Here is a 20,697-nt window from a genome sequence, read left to right as displayed (position 1 = left end):
ACCTCCCACTCCCATCTTCAAGATTTCTCACGAGCTGCGCCTATGCTCTGGAACACACTACCAAGAGAAATCCGATTAATTCCCAACATCCACACCTTTAAGCGGGCCCTAAAAACGCATTTCTTTAGACTAGCCTATCAACTCTCTGCCCTGATCTAATCTAGTCCCTTTCTGCCCTTCAAAAAAATTTACTGCCAGTTCTCGTCCCCTGTACCTGTATAAATTCTCAGACTGGTTCATGCAGCTGCTTTTGAATACCCTATTAAAATCAATGGCTGGACCATATATGACAAGCTTTTCTCCCCCCCCCCCCATTCACCTTTTGTGTCTCCCCTATTTCCTCATTGACTAAGCTGACGAGCAGGGCCCTCACTCCTCCTGGTATCTTAATTTTGTTATTTTGCATTGTCTGTACATGTCCCCTCTTAATTGTAAAGCGCTGTGGAATATGTTGGCGCTATAGAAATAAAACTTATTAGTTGAGAAGTGCTGTATAGCTAGATTCAAGGGAATTCGTGATGCAGGATGGGTGGTGGTCCCAGAGGTTGGACCAAACTGAACATAAAGGGAAGTCATAACCCAGCGATGTGCCATTATTTTAGAAGATGGGAATACTCCTTTAATGTAATGCCTTTAAACTGAAGAAGGATTAGATCCAAATGTTAGGTGGGTATTTAAAACCTAGCATATGATAATGCAAACATGCAATTGGTTGCATTAATTTGCAGGTCCATGTGGCTGTGCATGTCATCACAAATGAAACATTACACCAGCAAATATACAGCTGACCCAGTGAAGACCATTCTTACACATCACACAGTGTATACACAGGTTACTTAGCTATTATACTTACCTAAAATATACAAAAAAAAAAATAAAAAAATGATAATAATTAGAAGCTCCTCCTTACCTAATCCATGGTGACAAACCTAAATCCTCCAATATAGAACAAGTGCAGAGTCTGCACTTTACCAATACACTATAAACAAAGCGTACGTCACTACCACACATCAGATACACATGCATCAGAATTCCCTGAAAACCAAGTGATACCACAGTATTGATGTTATACCTTCCTACTACCACATAGTTGAGCTGCAAATGCAAAGATTTACGCCTTTGAGAGTTGAAACCTTTTTGGTTTACATAAAATGCAATCCTGGGGATACAGTTCTTTGTCTTTCTTAAGCAGATCATTGTACATCTGTTCATATGTGGTTTTGAAATCGTAAACATTTGGCTTGTCTGGTGCTGGGCCCGGAAGTTTAACATGTGTTCCTGTTCCAAAGGACCGGACATTGAAGGATCGTTTGCTGAAAGAAAAAAAAGAAAAGAATTTCAGACTCAAAAGGAAGGCAGCAATATTCTACATTTTACAGACTAGTTGAAAGTTTCAGATATTATTAGATTAAAAATAACACGTTATCAAATGCTATAGCTAATCATCAAGAACATTCACAAAAAAAAAAAAAGGCTCTGTTCACAACAGTGTTTTTAGATCAGTTTTTGGAGCAAATAAGATTCAAGTGAAAATTTACTCAATTACAAAGTGGATGCAAATACAAGAAATAGCAATCCATTTTTTTTTTTTTTACAATTTTAAAAACACAAGGCCATTTATTACAGAGAAGTTGTAAAGCTCCCATACTCAGGTTGTCAGCTGATACTACAGACATTGGGAAAGCTCCGCCGACTTCAGAGTAATGTGTACAGGGGCTTTATAGTCTCTTTATTACCTAAAGCTGTTCAAGGCCTTGTGCTCACGTTGCTTTTTCCATGCTTCTTTTAAATCAAAAGCAAGGACAAAGCATCTGGGCAAAGTATGAGAATCCTGACTTGCTGTGCCCACGTTGCTTTTTTTCCTTGCAGTTTTTGATGTTGAAAAAAGAAGCAGCATGTCAATCGTTTGAGTTTTTTCACCAATTGACTTCAATGGAGTCAGTGAAAAACGCAGGAAACCGCATGTGTAATGCCCACTTTTTTTGTGCGTTGTGCTTTTTTGATGTCAATGGGGCTTCCCTGCAGCCTCGTCTCGTGGTCTTTACCCGGGACGTTGCTGCAAGGAAGTCCGGTGACGTCACAAGTTGAATCAACTTCATGCCAGCGGATCACCGAGGGTTCCCTGTACCTAGGCCTCACAGTCTTTACTGTGGGACCTTGTTGCAGGGAACTTCAGTGACGTATAGTAGGTGCCTTGGTCTGTGAGGCAATCCATACCTCAGTAATCTGGGGCGTCATGGTGACGACTCAGGGTTACCATGGCAGTCATCGGGTCCCTGTGATTGAATTACAGGGACCAGATAGCCAGGGAAAGTTAGATTCCTCCTCCTGCGATCGCACTACTCGCAGCATTTAGGGGTATAAACTGCCAGGAGCGGGGCGAGCACTACTCTTGCCAGTGAGAGGCGTGTCCCAGCTGTAAGATCAGCTGGTGACTTAGCAGCAACAGCGGGGTACAATGCCTGAATCCCCACGGTCACCATGACCATGGGGAGTAATAAAAAAAAAAAATCTGGGGATGCCATCAGGCAAGCAGCACAAATGGACTGGGTCCAGTAAAGCGATGCACACCAACCCTAGGGTACGTTAGCATATTCTTAGGTGACCATCTGAGGATACATGATGTATATATGCACGTTCCTTTCTAACATAATGCCCTCCCCCTGTATTAGATCAATTACACATTTCATTGGTACCTGGAACAAACGTGTAATCGAAACATTTGTCCGTTCATGAGACGCTGCACACAATTAGGCTACGTGCGCACGTTGCGTATTTGCATGCAGTTACGCTGCGATCTGCACTGCAGTGTAAGGGTATGTGCGCACGTTGCGTACTAGCCCAGCACCGAAAAGGTGCGCTTCAGAGCGCAGCTGAAAAGCTCCGTTCTGAAGCGCATGGTGCCGGCGAGAACGTGCGCTCTGCCTGCAGCTCCTGCCATAGACAGAGCAGGAGCTGCCGTCAAAGCGCACGGAAGAAGTGACATGTCACTTCTTTTTGCGCAGCGCTTCGGCAGTAGCCGAAGCGCTGCGCTCTGAGACGCCACGTGCGCACGGCCCCTGCACAATCTCCATAGACTGTGCAGGGGACGCAGGACGCATGCAGTTACGCTGCGCTGCAAAGCGCAGCGTAACTGCATGAATTTACGCAACGTGCGCACATAGCCTAACTGCATGTGTCCTGCGTCCCCAGCATAATCTATGAAGATTATGCAGGAGACGTGCGCAAGTGGCGTATTAGAACGCAGCGCTTCGGCTGCTGCCCGAAGCGCGCGTTCTAAGCAGTGACGTGTCACTTATTCCGTGCGCTCTGCATGCATCCCCCGCTCTGTCTATGGGAGGGGCTGCACAGAGCGCATGAAAATCGGCTTTTTTTTCCAAAGCGCACATGTGCTGTTCAAATCGCTGCAGAAATTTCTGCAGGGACAGAACGCAACGTGCGCACATAGCCTTAGACTATCAGTGAGCAGATTCACACCTAGGGCAGGCAAGTTGCAGCCAGTGCTGAATCTACATCTTGTTTTCCATGTTAAATTTAGTCACATGACTATGGTGTCCCCTCATGCTGCATATATAAAACAGGTCCGTGCAAAACTGAGTGGTGTAACATTACCATACACTTCAATGGTGCACACACTTTCAAAACCTGGGTACATCCCTGCAGACAGGAGACAGAAGGGTACCAACTCAGCCCACTGAATGACATCAAGCTGCTTAACAGACACCACTCCACTCTACATTCAATTTCATGCCCAGAAAAACTAGGCCAATTTTAAAACATTAAAAAAAATGCCTAATTAGTTACTGCGGCCTCTGTATGCCGGTATGCTGAGCGGTGCAGTCTGCAGCTAAAAGCTAGCTGCGCAGTGAAGCAATTTTGCTGCATATTTGCACATCCAACAACAATAAAAATGCTTTTAGCTTATGTCATTTATAAGCCCTGACAGCATAAAGTGCAATTTTCGCCTGCAATATATGGACTACTTTAGGCTGGAACCATAATCCTATGGTAGTTTAAAGCATAAGCCAAGCCTCTGCATCCACAGCCTTCTTTACTTTGCAAGTACAAAATCAATTTTTATACAAGGGTTTCCAACAAAAACAAAAAAAAAAAAAACCCACACAACCCACAAATGTAAAACCATAATAGACAATGCTAATGCATACAATATGTGCAATATTGCATTGTATGTATATGGCTGCTTTCACACTACGTCTTTTTAACATGCGTCCTGAACGTTTTTTTAACGCAGAAACGGATCCAGTGCAAATGCGTTTTCATTTCAATGCATTTGCAATGGACTCGCGTTAACATGCGTTCACATGCGTTTGCGTGCGTTATAGTGAGGATCCAGCGACTTGCAGTTTTTTAACATCTTTCAAAAACGCTACTTGTAGCGTTTTTGAGCTGCGTCCAACTTCTGCAAATTGCTGGATCCTGACTAAACAGCATGCAAACGCATGTGAACGCTGGCATGCTGATAGGCAGGATCCTGCTTGCTCTACTGAGCATGCCCAGAAGCCAGCCTCCGTGATCAGTCTCTCTCCTCCCTCTGTCTCTCTCCCTCTCTCTCTGTCTCTCCACCTCCCTCTCCCCCACCTGAGAGCTGCGGACACTCGTAACCAAGGTAAATATCGGGTAACCACTTCTCTTAGTTACCCGATGTTTACGTTGGTAACGTGTGCAGGGAGCCCGGCTCCTAGCAGCTGCAGACGCTTGTAACCAAAGTAAATATCGGGTATCCAAGCAAGTTACCCGATGTTTACCTTGGTTACGAGCCTCGCAGCTGTCAGATGCCGGCTCCCAGTCTGGCATGTTTAGTTCTCCTCACTCCCGATCACATGACTCCAATGCCCGCCCCTAAACATCCAGTGACAGGATCCTGCAAAATAAGACATGCGTTTGCATGCATTTTTTGCTGTAAAAGCAGGATCCATTTTTTGCTGTAAAAGCAGGATCCGCTTTTGCAGCAAAAAAACGTTCAGGACGCATGTTAAAAAGACGTAGTGTGAAAGCAGCCTATCCTAATGAAAATGTAAATTTATGTAACTAAAATATTTGACTGAAAACAAAATTAGCTAAAAAAAAAAACCAAACCCCCTCATACAGCCATGATGGTGAGAAATAGTGCACTTGCACCAGTTTCTTAAAGGGAACCCGTCACCTCAGAAAACACTTTTTACCTTTAGGCTATGTGCGCACTGGGAAATGGAATTTTGAGAAAATTCCGCATGCTCTCAAAGATTACCGCACCCGCGGTAAAAAACGCAGCAAACCGCACCCGAAAACCGCATGCGGTTTGCTGCGGTTTCACCGCGGTATTGTTCACGGTATTGCCGCGTGCGGGTTGGGATGTGCTTTATTGCATTCAATGCAATAAAGCACATTAAAAAAAAAAAAAGTAATTTAATTCTGAGATAGTAGATAGATAGACAGAAGAATAGATAGAGGGATAGATAGATAGATAGAGAGGACAGATCGCTACATTTCCCACGGTCGGCAGTGAGTTCACATTACCTCTGCTGCATTCATTCAGCGCGGTGTCTGACAGTCGCGGCTGGATGTAAGCAGCGTAGGACGTCAGACCTGTGGATTACATCGGAGCTTTCTTTCAGGAGGGGTTAATAAAAGGGTGAACGAGGCTTGTTTGTTTTATTTAAAATAAAAGGATTTTTCGGTGTCTGTGTTTTATTCACTTTACTTACGGGTTGATCATGTCAGCTGTCTGACTGTTACGGATGCCAAACGACGCAAGTGTTAAAGCACCCTTAAAGGGGTGGTCTGAAAGAGGAAGACATTTTAATTTTAATCCCTATTTATTGCCCCAATCTAAACTATGATCTAATATGGCTGCATTACAAATTTCCTTCCTGACTACACTAAGCTGCTATTGATTTAAAATATATGAGCATATGTATGTGTGATTATATATATGCACATAGAATATTAAAAAAAAAAAAAACACACACACACACACACACACACACACACACACAGGATTCTGTGACACAGAGCTATGCTGAACTGAACACCCTGTCACTGTGCAAATCACACAATGACGGCACACAGGGACCAGAAAAGCCCATGAAATAATAGTCACTTTATTTCAGGGAGGGGGCAGAGGCAGTTCCGATATTGTTGTCAGGAAAGGGTAGCGACTTTTTAATGCAGCCATTTTAGAAATTACTTTACACTGGAGCAATAAATAAGAATTTATATTAAAAATGTCTTCAGCCTTCAGACCACCCATTTAAGTGAAAAGGCAGCTATCCAAAAAGATCCCTTTGCTAGGTATGCAGCTTCTTTGTACATAAAGTATATACGGTAGTTAAAACAACTAAAGTAGCTTTCAGGTTTTCTTACTGTAGCCTTGAAAACAAACTGTATAGTATACCGCAATATATGGCTAATATCACCTTATCTGTAGGTACAGCCAAGTTTAACCCCTTCACGACCATGGACGGATCTTTCCGTCATGGATCGTGTCCCAGTAAGCCCCGCCCCCTGCCGCGGGCAGGCGGCGTGGATCGGCACACATATCAGCTGTTTTCAACAGCTGACATGTGTGCCTACATGTTCCGAGTGGAATCGCATTCCACCCGGAACATTAACCCCTTAGATCTCGCTGCCAGACTTTGGCAGCGAGATCTATATGCGCGCGGCCATGTTTTTACTTACCGCCGCCCCCTCCGGACATCACGTGAGTGATCACGTGACGTTTGGTGGTTGCCATCGTAGCACAGGGTCATGTGATGACGCCTGATGCTATGAAGTTTCACTTTCATTCTTCCTCGGCACGGAGCAGAGGAAAAAAGAAAGTGACCATTTCTGCTGTTTACAGCGGTATAGCTGTGATCAGCAGATAGCGATCAGCAATCGGATTGCTGATCGCTATAGCCCCCTAGGGGGACTAGTAAAATAAAAAAAGTAAAAAAAAAAGTTTTAAAAAATTTAAAAAAACCAAAAACCTAAAAGTTCAAATCACCCCCCTTTCCCCAATTGAAAATTAAAAAGGGTTAAAAAAAATACACATTTGGTATCGCCGCGTTCAGAAATGCCCGATCTATCAAACTATAAAATCAATTAATCTGATTGGTAAACGGCGTAGTGGCAAAAAAATTCCAAACGCCAAAATTACGTTTTTTGGTCGCCGCAAGTTTTACGCAAAATGCAATAACAGGCGATCAAAACGTAGCATCTGCGCAAAAAGGCTACCATTAGAAACATCAGCTCGAGACGCAAAAAATAAGCCGTCACTGAGCCATAGATCCCAAAAAATAAGAACGCTACGTGTTTTGGAAAATGGCGCAAAACGTGCGACACTTATTGGACAAACTTGTGAATTTTTTTTAACCCCTTAGATACAAGTAAATCTATACGTTTGGTGTCTACAAACTCGCACCGACCTCAGGCATCATACCTACACATCAGTTTTACCATATAGTGAACACCGTGAATAAAACATCCCAAAAACTATTGTGCCATCACACTTTTTTTGCAATTTTTCCACACTTGGAATTTTTTTGCTGCTTTCCAGTACACAATATGGTAAAACTTATGGTTTGATTTAAAAGTACAACTTGTCCCGCAAAAAACAAGCCCTCATATGGCAAGATTGACGGAAAAATAAAAAAGTTACGGCTCTTGGAAGAAGGGGAGCAAAAAACAAAAACGCAAAAACGGAAAGTGCCCCGGGGCTGAAGGGGTTAAAGGGAACCTGTCATCAGAAATTTAGCTATAAAGCTAAAAGTTTCCCCCTCTGCAGCTCCTGGGCTGCATTCTAGGAAGCTTCCTATAGTTTTTGTGGCCCCTTTTATTCCAAAATAAATACTTTACAAACTTGTACCTTTTTCGTATGCAAATTTCTAAAATCTTCCATGGGGGCGGGCTGCCTGATGTACGTTGCTGTCCTCCTGCCGATTTACGCCGCCCCCGAACGCTGAATTTCAAACCTCAGGACGCCGCCCCTGGTCCCGCGCATGCGCTGTGCTGCTGTAGCGGTGCCGTGCACTGTGTGCACGTGTGACCGCTAGTGACACTTTGCGCGGGCACGAGGTTATGGGCGGCGCTGTGAGTGTCATCAGCAAGTGCCGCCCATAACCTCGTGACCGCACTTTCCCCTCTTCCTCCAGCGTTCTGCGCAAATGCTCGCTGGCCAGATGACCGGACGTCGCCTCCTTCCCATCCTGCTCAGCAGCAGGAAATAGATGGGAGGAGCGGACGGAGCAGTCGGTGCCCGCGGAAAAGCGTCACCAGCGGTCACACGTGCACGGCACCGCTACAGTAGCACAGCGCATGCGCGGGACCACGGGCGCCCAGGGGCGGCGTCCTGAGGTTTGAAATTCAGCGTTCGGGGGCGGCGTAAATCGGCAGAAGGACAGCAACGTACATCAGGCAGCCCGCCCCCATGGAAGATTTTAGAAATTTGCATACGAAAAAAGGTACAAGTTTGTAAAGTATTTATTTTGGAATAAAAGGGGCCACAAAAACTATAGGAAGCTTCCTAGAATGCAGCCCAGGAGCTGCAGAGGGGGGAACTTTTAGCTTTATAGCTAAATTTCTGATGACAGGTTCCCTTTAACCCCATAGCGACGGCCTAACGTCTCAAGACGTCGGAAAAACAGGGTACTTATTCTGTTCCGACGTCTTGAGACGTCAGGCCGGAAAAAGCTTGTAGCGCCCCCCAGTGACGAAAAATCTCGGGGGTTTCAGCTACCGGAGGTAGCTGAGACCCCCAAGATTATGAATCGGGGTGTTTTTTTTGGACCCCGTTAATGCGATCGCCGGTATACACCGTATACCGGCGACAACATTAAAAAAAAAAAAATGGCCGGTAAAATTGATTTATTTCTCATCTGACGTGATCAAACATGTCAGATGAGAAATAAATATAATCCTCTAGTGCCCCCAAAGCCCCCGGTACCGGAGAGTCCCCCCACCACCCCTACCCCCCCTCCGGAAAATCCAAGATGGCTCCGCCGCGCGCTGAAAACTGCCGCCGCCGCCGGCTCTGCATTCATTTCCCTCCGATCTGAAATGATCAAACATTTCAGATCGGAGGGAAATGTCCTCCCCCTGACCCCTCCTCCGGTCCACCGGAGATCTCTGGTCCCCGGAGCCCCCTCCGGTTCTCCAGAGCCGCCTCCCCCCTCCCCCCTCCCCCCTCCGGAGCGTGGAAAATGGCGGCCGCATTCATCCTACTCTTTCTGCCGCATGTGACACGTCACATGCGGCAGAAAGTTGTCCCCAGGTCCCCCCCGTCACCCTCCGTCACCCCCCCCAGCCCCCGGTCATACGTTACCTGTCTGCTGGTGCTCCGGCCCCGCGATCACGCCGCCTCCTTCTCTTGAATGCTGGCGGCGCATGCGCAGACAGCGGCTGTCAGCTGGATCCCTGCACAGGGATCCTGCTGACGTCGCTGATGCACAGGCTCCACTGTGGACCGGGGGAGGGTGAGTGCAGTGATCTGCAGCCACACTCCTCACATGGAGAGGCTGCTGTTCCAGAAAATGGGGGGTACGTTCTGTGAGCGTGCCCCTCATATTCTGGAATGAGGTTACTGCAGGTCACTCTGCCCTAGGTTGGACCGGGGCAGTGTGAGTGCAGTATTCTCAGATTACTGCACCCACACTGCTCATGGAGAGCTTGCTCTTCCAGAAAATGGGGGATACGTTCCCTGAACGTGCCCCCCATATTCTAGAAGATCCAGAGACGGCGTGGGACCTCAAAAATGGATTACAGCGACCGAAATTTATTTATTTACAATAAATTGGTAAAAGAGGAATGTTTCGGGGAGTTTTTTTTCAAATAAATTTTTTTTTTGTCTTTATTTTTTTCTATTTCTTGACTGGGTTAGTGATGTCGGGTATCTGTTCAGATGCCGTGACATCACTAACCCCAGGGCTTGATGCCAGGTGACATTACAGCTGGTATCAACCCCATATATTACCCCGTCTGCCACCGCACCAGGGCGCGGGATGAGCTGGAGCGAAGCGCCAGGATTGGCGCATCTAATGGATGCGCCACTTCTGGGGCGGCTGCGGCCTGCTATTTTTAGGCTGGGAAGAGTCCAATAACCATGGCTCTTCCCACCCTGAGAATACCAGACCCCAGCTGTCCGCTTCACCTTGGCTGGTGATCTAATTTGGGGGGACCCCACGTTTTTTTTTTTTTTTAAAAAACGCCTGGGGAGCCCTCCAAATTGATCACCAGCCAAGGTGAAGCTGTCAGCTGTGGTTTGCAGGCTACAGCTGTCTGCTTTACCCTAGCTGGCTATCAAAAATAGGGGGGACCCCACGTCGTTTATTTTAATTAATTTTTTGGGGGGCTAAATACAAGGCTAGGCACCCTTTAGTGCCACATGAAAGGCACTAAAGGGCGCCAGCTTAGAATATGCAGGGGGTGGGACGTTATATTTGTTTGACATCTATCCATTCATCCATTGTAGCATTTTAGGCTGTGCGCCCACAATCGGGATTTGCAGCGTTTTGGGCGCAGAGTGTTTTCCCTGCGTCCATAACGCTGCATTGTGCAGTAGAAGCACAGTGGAAGGATTTTTAGAAATCCCATGCCCAATGTACTTCTCTTCTCCGCAGCATAAACCGACCTGTGGCGCAGCTTCCCGAGCCTCAGCATGTCAATTTATGCTGCGGAGATGAGTGTTCTCTGCAGGTAGCATAGAGCTCCACAGCGGCCTGAACCCAAATCGTGGGCATGGGCAGCTGCGTACTCCCGTGGACAACACTCACATCTCTGCAGGAGGCTGACACTGTGTACTAGACGCCGTGTCGCTGGATCATGGCCACATAGCCTAAAAGTGAGACATTTGTTGCTACAGCAACATTTTTGTGAAGTACCTGTGGATTCAAAATGCTACTATACTCCTGAATAAAATCCAGTTTCCAAAATGGAGTCACTTGTGGGGGGTTTCGAATGTATAGGTACCCAAGGGGCCCTGCAAATGTGACATGGTGCCCGCAATTTATCTCAACTTTTCCAGAATTCAAATGGTGCTCCTTCCATTCCAAGCCCTCCCATTTATCCAAACAGAGGTTTTTGGCCACATGTGGGGTATCCCTGTGCTCATAAGACATTGGATAACAACCTGTTGGGTCCACGGTTTGTTGTTGTCTCTTGAAAAAGTGAGAAATTTGATGCTGAAGCAACATTTTTGTGAAAAAAATGAAAATTTTCAATATGGCAACCTAAGCTTATCAAAATCTGTGAAGTATTCGTGGATTCAAACTGCTCACTATACACCTAGATAAAAGCCTTGAGGTGTCTTGTTTCCAGAATGGAGTCACTTGTGGGGGACAGCCACTGTTTAGGCACCTCAGGGGCTCTCCAAATGCAACCTGGCGTCCGCTATTGATTCCAGCCAATTTTGCAGTCAAATGGCACTCCTTCCCTTCCGAGCCCTGCTGTGCACCCAAACAGTTGATTTCCACCACATATAAGGTATCGCCAAACTCAGGAGAAATTGCACAATAAATGTTATGCTGAATATTTTCCTTTTACTCTTGTAAAAAAAAAAGCTACCTGGTTGAAATAACAATTTTGTGGTAAAATTTTATTTTTTTTTTTCATGGCTCAACGTTATAAAATTCTGTGAAGCACCTGGGGGTTCAGGGTACTCACCAAACATCTAGATAAATTCCTTGAGGGGCCTAGTTTCCAAAATGGGGTCACTTGTGCGGGGTTTCTGCTGTTTAGGTACCTTAGGGGTCCTCCAAATGTGACATGGTGCCCGCAATCTTTTTCAGCCAAATTTCCTTTCCAAAATTCAAATATTGCCCCTTTCGTTCCAAGCCCTCCCATTTGTCCAAACAAAGGTTTCAGACCACATGTGAGGTATCACCGCGCTCATAAAAAAGTGGTTAACAAACCTTGAGGTCAAATTTTTGGAATTACCTCTTGAAAAAGTGAGAAAATTGATGCTAAAGCAACATTTTTGAGAAAATTATTAAAATTTTCAATATGACAACGTAACGTTAACAAAATCTGTGAAGTACCTGTGGATCTAAAATGCTCACTATACCCCTAGATAGAAGCCTTGAGGGGTCTAGTTTCCAAAATGGTGTCACTTGTGAGGGATTTCTTCTGTTTAGGTACCTTGGCGGACATGTAAATGCAACATGGTGCCCGCAATCTATTTCAGCCAAATTTGCTTTCCAAAATTCAAATATTGCTCCTTCTGTTCCGAGCCCTCCCATTTGTCCAAACAGAGGTTTCTGATCACATGTGGGGTATTGGCGCGTTCATAAGAAAGTGGGGAACAAGTTTTGGGGTCCATTTTGTTGTGTTATTTCTTCTAAAAGTGAATAAATTTGGGTTAGAGCAACATTTTTAGGTAAAATTTAATTTTTGCTTTTTTTTCATTCCACATTGCTTTTGTTCATGTGAAGCACCTGAAGGGTTAATAAACTTCTTGAACGTGGTTTTGAGTACTTTGGGGGGTGCAGTTTTTAGAATGGTGTCACTTTTGGGTATTTTCTGTCATCTAGGCCTCTCAAAGTCACTTCAAATGTGATGTGGTCCCTAAAAAAATGGTTTTGTAAATTTTGATGTAAAAATGAGAAATCGCTGATAAACTTTGAACCCCTCTAACTTCCTAACAAAAAAAAATTTTGTTTCCAAAATTGGTCTGATGTAAAGTAGATAAGTGGGAAATGTTATTTATTAACTATTTTGTGTCACAGAAATCTCTGGTTTAACGGTATAAAAATTCAAAAGTTGAAAATTGCAAAATTTTCAAAATTTTTGCCAATATTCAATTTTTTTCATAAATAAACGCAAAAAATATTGTCCTAAATTTGGTACTAACACGAAGTCCAATATGTGACGAAAAAACAATCTCAGAATCACCGGGATCCGTTGAAGCGTTCTAGAGTTATAACCTCATAAAGTGACACTGGTCAGAATTGCAAAATTTGGTCTGGTCATTAAGGTGAAAATTAGCTCCGTCACTAAGGGGTTAATTACATCCTATGCTTTTACAATCCAGTTGCTGCCTTCAGCAGAAAAATAAAAGGGCAATGAGTCAACTATGACTCAAACTTTAACTAAAACATTGCTGAATAAAAGCTAGTGAGAGCCCTGATCTAGTACTTTTTGTACAGCACAGTTTGGTTACAGACATCGTGAAGAGAAAAGCAGATGCCAGACCAAATCTAAGGCTGCTTTCACACTACGTTCGTTTAACATGCGTCATGAACTTTTTTTTGCTGTAAAAGCGGATCCTGCTTTTACAGCAAAAAAACGCATGCAAACGCATGTGTTATTTTGCAGGATCCTGTCACTTTAAGTTTATGGGCGGGCATTGGAGTCATGTGATCGGGAGTCAGTGGAACTGAACTTGAGACTGGGAGCCGGCTTCTGACAGCTGCGGAGGCTCGTAACCAAGGTAAACATCGGGTAACTTGCTTGGATACCCGATATTTACGTTGGTTACGAGCATCCACAGGTGCTAGGAGCCGGGCTGTCTGCTCCCTGCACACGAAACCAACGTAAAGATCGGGTAACTAAGAGAAGCGCTTTGCTTGGTTACCCGATATTTATCTTGGTTACAAGTGTCCGCAGCTCTCAGGCGGGGGGGGGGGGGGGGGGAGAGGGAGAGAGAGGCAGAGAGGGAGGGGGAAGAGAGAGGGAGGGGGAGAGCGGGACTGATCACCCGAGGCTGGTTTCTGTGCATGCTCAGTAGAGCAAGCAGGATCCTGTATCAGCATGCCAGCGTTCACATGGGTGTGCATGCAGTATAGTCAGGATCCAGCAATTTTCAGTATTTCGACGCAGCTCAAAAACGCTACAAGTAGCGTTTTTGAAAAATGTTAAAAAACTGCAACTCGCTGGATCCTCACTATAACACACGCAAACGCATGTTGACGCGAGTCCATTGCAAATGCATTTAAATGAAAACATTTGCACTGGATCCGTTTTTGCATTAAAAAAAAAAACCGTTCAGAACGCATGTTAAAAAAACCGTAGTGCGAAAGCAGCCTAAGGCTATGTGCGCACACTGCGTTTTTTTGACGCTGCGTTTTTGGCCGCTAAAACCGCACAAAAACGCACCCGCGTCAAAAAACGCACGCGTTTTGCCGCGATTTGGTGCGTTTTTTTGCTGCGTTTTTGCTCACTGCGTCTTTATGAGTTTATCAGTGAACAAAAAAAAAAAAAAAAAAAGGTCTGATGTCATTTCCTTCAATGTGTTCTTCATTCTCCACTAGTGTATGCAGAAGAGCAGACAGCTGCAGAACTACAAGGCTCAGCATACTCCATCCAATAGTGTATGCAGGAGAGCAGACAGCAGCTGCAGAACTACAAGGCTCAGCATGCTCCATCCAGGACTGTATGCTCGAGGGAGAGTCAGGGGGAGCAGACCTACAAGGCTCAGCATCCTCCATCCAATAGTGTATGCAGGAGAGCAGACAGCAGCTGTCAAACTACAAGGCTCAGGATCCTCCTTCCAGGACTGTATGCAGGATTTCTTTGCCCCCCCCAAACAAAAAAAAAATGACGTGGGCTTCGCCATATTTTTGTATGCTAGCCGGGTACAGCAGGCAGGTACGGGCTGCCCCCAACCCCCAGCTGCCTATTTGTACCCGGCTGGGAACCAAAAATATAGGGAAGCCCCTTTTTTTTTTTTTAAAATTATTTCATGAATTTCATGAAATAATTTTTAAAAAAAAATTACGTTAGCTTCGCCCAATTTTTGAGTCCAGCCGGGTACAACTAGGCAGCTGGGGATTGGAATCCACAGTGCAGGGTGCCCATGCTTTCTGGGCACCCCCGCTGTGAATTGCAGTCCCGCAGCCACCCCAGAAAATGGCGCTTTCATAGAAGCGCCATCTTCTGGCGCTGTACCCAACTCTTCAGCTGCCCTGATGCCTCCTGCGTTTATAGCTGCGTTTTTGGTCTTAGAAACGCACCAAAACGCAGCTATTTGCGTTTCTCATTGCGTCTTTCAACATCCCATTGAACTCAATGGATGAAAAGCGCAGTGAAAAACGCGGGAATAATTGACATGCTGCGTTTTTGTGGCACCACAAAAACGCAGCTGAAAAAAAACAGATGTGTGCGGACAGCAAAAATGAAAACTCAGACTTTGCTGGGGAAGCAAAGTCCTGCAGTTTTGAGGCCAAAAACGCACCCGAAAAACGCACAAAAACGCCGCGAAAAACGCACTGTGCGCACATAGCCTAAAAGAAACAAAGTAGATATCAGTCCTTGTTAGCATAGGCCTGGGAATTGAAAGAATGAGCATGTTGCATTTCTTTCAGACACCTGAGGAGGGTGAGGTCGCTCAATACATCAGGCTCAGAAGAAATCTACTGTATTGCCAGACTATGGGCTTGAAAAACCAGTTAGACAAGTTCAGAAGCCAGTATGATTTTCCTCTACAGTTTCCCTTACTGAAAGACTCTAAGGCTACTTTCACACATCCAGCTGTAGCAGTGCGGCACAATCCGGCGCTCTGCTGAAAAAACGAAAGTTTTTTTTTTGCTGCCGGTTTAGTTTTTCCAGCATTGACGCCGCATTGTGCCGCATGGGCTTGCGTTCCGTCCGTTTTTTGCCGCACGCGGCAGATTTAGCCGATGCGGCGGCTGGATGGAACGTTCCCTGGCATGTTTTTTGCTCCGGCAAAAAAAAAATATCGCAATTTTCAATGCATGCCTATGGACGCCGGATGCGGTGCGATGCGGCAAAAACCCGCACCCGGCCACCGCATGCGGTTTCTTCCACTCCGCATGCTCAGTAGCGTGCCGCAACCGGAAAAAAAAATGGACGGGCCGCATGTAAAAACTTATGCAAAGGATGCGGTGTTTTCGCCGCATAAGTTTCACAGCCGGATTGAGCCGCACTGCAAAAACAGGATGTGTGAAAGTAGCCTTACCGTAGTAGTTTCAAGAAAAAGCAAAAAGATTAAAGACATGCATATTTGTTTGTTTTTTAAAGGCAAAGACAAAAATGCAGAGCAGAATTAGATTGTGAGCCTAGAGGGGACCAGGACTGCGAGACAATCTATGCTCAGCATGGTGGAGCATAATGGCACAATATGAAGGGGTACAAAGAAATTTGCACAGGAACTACTGGACAATTCCAAAATGTCTGGTGTCTGGCTAACTTATTAGGCTATGTGCGCACGTTGCGTAAATTCATGCAGTTACGCTGCGCTTTGCAGCGCAGCGTAACTGCATGCGTCCTGCGTCCCCTGCACAGTCTATAGAGATTGTGCAGGGGCCGTGCGCACGTGGCGTTTATACGCCATCTTTCTTTTCCCCTTTGCATGTAGAGCGCATGCGCATAACAGGGACTGGGTCACTGAGGGCATTAAGATATTATGTTGCTCCTATAAGTATAATTATAACATTGATTTCCAGTTGTGTACTTCGCTATAAGATAACAGGGAGAAGCGCTGCTCCTTGAATATACTTTGTGCGTTCAGAAATGTTATTTGACTTGCGCATGCGCACTAAAGGACAGGGGAGGACGCTCCCCATGTCATGTGACTAAGCAAGATGGCGGCCGCCACCGGAGTTTTTCCTCCCACATGTAAACTCTCGCAGCTGCGGGTAAGCACTGATTATATTCCTTTAAATAGGACACATATGGCCATATTACATTGCCTTCTTTTCCCCTGAGGAAGCCACTGGGTGCGTGGCGATACGCGTGGGGTGTCTACGCCAGGCTAACCCCCTTTTTTGGTCACTCCTGTAATCCACCCCATTAGCATGGTTGCTTTACATTTCATGGGTTGGTGGATATAGGTCCGGCTCTGTATTTGTTTGTAGCCTACCTGTAGTTTGGTTGCGGTATTTTACTGCACCATATTTCCTTGGTAGCTTGCAGTATCAAGGCTCCTGGCTACACGTGGCAGCACAGCGTGGGTATATGTATTGAGCAGACAAAAATTGCGGATTTAATATATATCTTGCATCTAAATGGGAGCTCCCTGGGTTTATAATATTATCATGTATAGATAAGGGACCTGCATGTATTTTGGTGTTATTTATTTATATTGTTAAGGTATTTTATACCTGTCTAAATATCAGTGTCTCTGTCCTTTAACCCAACATATGCCATCACCTATAAGATATTGGAGGCCTCCTGTGCCGATGTAGACTCCAGCAATCTTTTATTAGAACTTATATTGCTCATTTATGAGTGTAGATTTGTATATCTGCGCAAGTGTTTCCATGTAAAAAATCTATCATATGCTGGTAATTACATACTACTGTGGATTTTTACAATTGTGCTACTATAGGTGGTTCTATACATTATTGCAGTATATATGGTCATATGTGCCCACCAGAGTCTTGGATCATAATTTCTGAAAACCGGATACGGGTCTTTTTTACTATCATTTGGCGTGTCCATCAGGGCTGTGGAGTCGGAGTCGGAGTCGTGGAGTCGGAGTCGGAGCTCATTTTGGTGGAGTCGGAGTCGGTATAAAATGCACCGACTCCGACTCCTAAAATATATAATAAATTGGGGACAGGAGTGCAATGCAGAATGTGCTGAATATTTTACTAAATAACAACATTTAGTATAATGCTTCTATTTAAGTGAAAAATTTATTGTAGTACAATGTGAACATCAGACATTTAATTGTTTTTATGATACAATAATCAAGATATTTGGATAGAACATAAAATATTTATTGGAATACAACTTTAGAACACAAAACTAATAAATTGTAAATATGTAAAATATATATATATATATATATATATATATATATATATATATATATATATATACAGTGTATATACACACAAAAGATATATATGTAATCTACTGTATATTACATAGTGTATTACATATTTACAATTTATTACAGTTTTTTGTGTTCTAAAGTTGTATTCCAATAAATGTATTTTATGTTCTATCCAAATATCTTGATTATTGTATCATAAAAATTATTAAATGTCTGATGTTCACATACACATATTCATGTACTACAATAAATTTTTCACCTAACTATAAGCAATATATGTAGGAGTCGGAGTCGGAGTCGGAGTCGGAGCCGGAGTCGGAGTCGGTGCAAGAGAATTTGAGGAGTCGGAGTCGAAGGTTTGGCTTACCGACTCCACAGCCCTGGTGTCCATGATTATATTTATATGTACATGATTATGCAATTGGATCCTGGCGGACATGTTATGCCTATGGCTTTTTAAATGTTTTTAAATTTGTCATTGTGTGTCTTGAAGCAATTTTCTCGGTGTGGAGACATGTGTCTTGTGCTTTGGTTTTTTGTTAATGTAATAAAATTTAATACTTATTGATTAATATTGTGGTGATCCCGTTTTTGGTATACTCCTTTTCCTTTTTTTTTTTTTCTACACGTGGCGTTTAAGAGCGCAGCGCTTCGGCTACTGCCGAAGCGCTGCGCAAAAAGAAGTGACATGTCACTTCTTTCCTGCGCTTTGCCGGCAGCTCCTGCTCTGTCTATGGCAGGAGCTGCAGGCAGAGCGCATGGAATCGGCATTTTTTTTCTTCACTACGGACATTTCTGCAGCGATTTAAAGAGCACATGTGCTCTTCAGATCGCTGCAGAAATTTCTGCAGTGAAGTACGCAACGTGCGCACATACCCTTACACGGTCTTCCTTGCTAGTCACTTCCAGTCTAATTTAATAAAACGAGGGCAACTTCAGTCCCTGTGCGCACACTGCGGTTTTTGCCACAGTTTTGCTGCATGAACTGCTGCAGAAAATGTTCAGAACCTTTCTGCAGTCCTTCCCCATCAAAACCTATGTTTTTAAAAAAAGTGCGCACACTTTTTTCACCTACAGGTTTTGCTGCAGGATTTTTGCAGCAAAAAGAATGTACATGTGTTGTCACTTGTTTTCCGCAGGTACCTGCGGGTTTTGCCATAGATAATGGTAAAATACTGCAGGGAACAACCTGCGGAAAAATAGCTGCGGTTTTCGGGTGCGGTTTGCTAGGTTTTGCTGCAGGTAATCTTTCGGAGGCTGCGGAATTTTTTTAAGAAAATTCCATTTTCTAGTGCGCACAAGCAGGGCTGTGGAGTCGGTAAGCCAAACCTTCGACTCCGACTCCTCAAATTCTCTTGCTCCGGCTCCGGCTCCTACATATATTGCTTATAGTTAGGTGAAAAATTTATTGTAGTACATGAATATGTGTATGTGAACATCAGACATTTAATAATTTTTATGATACAATAATCAAGATATTTGGATAGAACATAAAATATATTTATTGGAATACAACTTTAGAACACAAAAAACTGTAATAAATTGTAAATATGTAATACACTATGTAATATACAGTAGATTACATATATATCTTGTGTGTGTATATACTGTATATATATATATATATATATATTATATATATTATGTGAGGCAAATCCCGGGATATGAAGATGAATTATGACTCCAGTCAATCCCTCATCACTCCCTGGCAGTGCCCCCCTCCCTTCTTGTTCTCAGTGTTCCACTTACACCTCCATGGCCATGTCCTGTGATATGGAGATGAGGTGGTGTGGGAACAATGGACACAGGATGACTCCCTGCCGTCACCCTGTAACAAGAGTTGTATCTCATTAGCAAGGCTATGGAAATAGCCAGACAGAACGACTCCAGTAAAAAATGGTTCATATCTCGCAAGCCATATTTCCGATAAATATGGCAACCATAAAAATGGTGTCTCCGCATGCGGACGATGCCGGCACACCCTTTTTATGGGAGCAGGACATTGGGAAATGCCCCAGGCGTGATATCAGCCAATGGGGAACTGGCAGACAGGTCATGAGTCCCCTCGTTCTGTAGCTAAATTCATAACTGTCACAATGAGAGCATTGGCGTCCGCCTACGACGCTCCCAGGCAAAGTTATGGCCATATTCCATGTTGTGGATTTTGTCCATAACTCAAGCCAGGGGTGGAGCAGTGCTCCCTCTGAGGTCACTAAGGTAGGAGGGGACCTGGATTGGCCCAGGTTGATAACCCTACTTCGGCCATTTTCCAGTGTTCTTTTCGCTGGGGGCACGTGTAGGAAACATCTGTGGGAAGGATCCTAGAAACCTGGGTACAGCGCCCCCCTGTGGCCAGACGCAACAAGGTAACTGCTGGAACTGTGTATGCCTGTTTGTAACCCATGCTTTGATTGTAACTGTACTCTGACCTATGGATATTCTGTAGATTCCCTATTGTATATATTGTAGTTTCTAGTGTGCTTTAGGCTGATTAAATTATATAATTAATCTTGGGCTGTTCTGTTATCTCGATCTTGAATCCCACGTCTGTGTGTTCGGCTAATAGTTACCGTAAATCGGTTGGTGGCAGCGAGTTGTGCCAAGGATTATTGTGGGGAGGCCAGTGAGATTCAGGGAGGTTTTATATATTCCGCCCGCGGAGGTCGGGGGAATATATACCTTACTCTCACCGGGGACCCTTCAATAATCGGCATAAGTAGTATAGCGGCCTCCTTGCTTATGGTCGGGCAATTCCATAATTGGCCTGACTATAAGAGGGGCGCTAGAGAGCGCGTCACGTGCTCTGTCTGTCGGTCGGGAGGTATAAAGGAGGGGTGACCCCCACTTGTTACCCCCCGATTGTGACGTACTGGTAGCCAGCGCGGGGGATTTCTGAGTGACCCCCCCGGTGGTTTGTGACATATTGGTGGCATAGCGGTGGGATCGAGATAATAGTGTGTGTGAGTGTGAGACCCATACTCCCA

At 44.6% G+C, this 20,697-nt stretch overlaps 1 protein-coding gene across 1 annotated transcript in view; it reads right to left on the bottom strand.

Annotated features, from left to right (window-relative positions):
- The window catches only part of SSU72 (SSU72 homolog, RNA polymerase II CTD phosphatase), a 98,203-nt gene that overhangs the window by 53,586 nt on the left and 23,920 nt on the right, over nucleotides 1–20,697 (bottom strand). Inside the window, exon 2 of the mRNA XM_075328490.1 lies at nucleotides 1,170–1,313. Coding sequence (XP_075184605.1) covers nucleotides 1,170–1,313 — 144 coding nt within the window. The remainder of the gene's footprint in view (nucleotides 1–1,169; nucleotides 1,314–20,697) is intronic.

This window comes from Anomaloglossus baeobatrachus, chromosome 11 (assembly GCF_048569485.1).
Source record: "Anomaloglossus baeobatrachus isolate aAnoBae1 chromosome 11, aAnoBae1.hap1, whole genome shotgun sequence".
Lineage (NCBI taxonomy): Eukaryota > Metazoa > Chordata > Amphibia > Anura > Aromobatidae > Anomaloglossus > Anomaloglossus baeobatrachus.
Note: the sequence above shows the minus strand (reverse complement) of the source record. Positions and strands in the feature narration are given on the sequence as shown.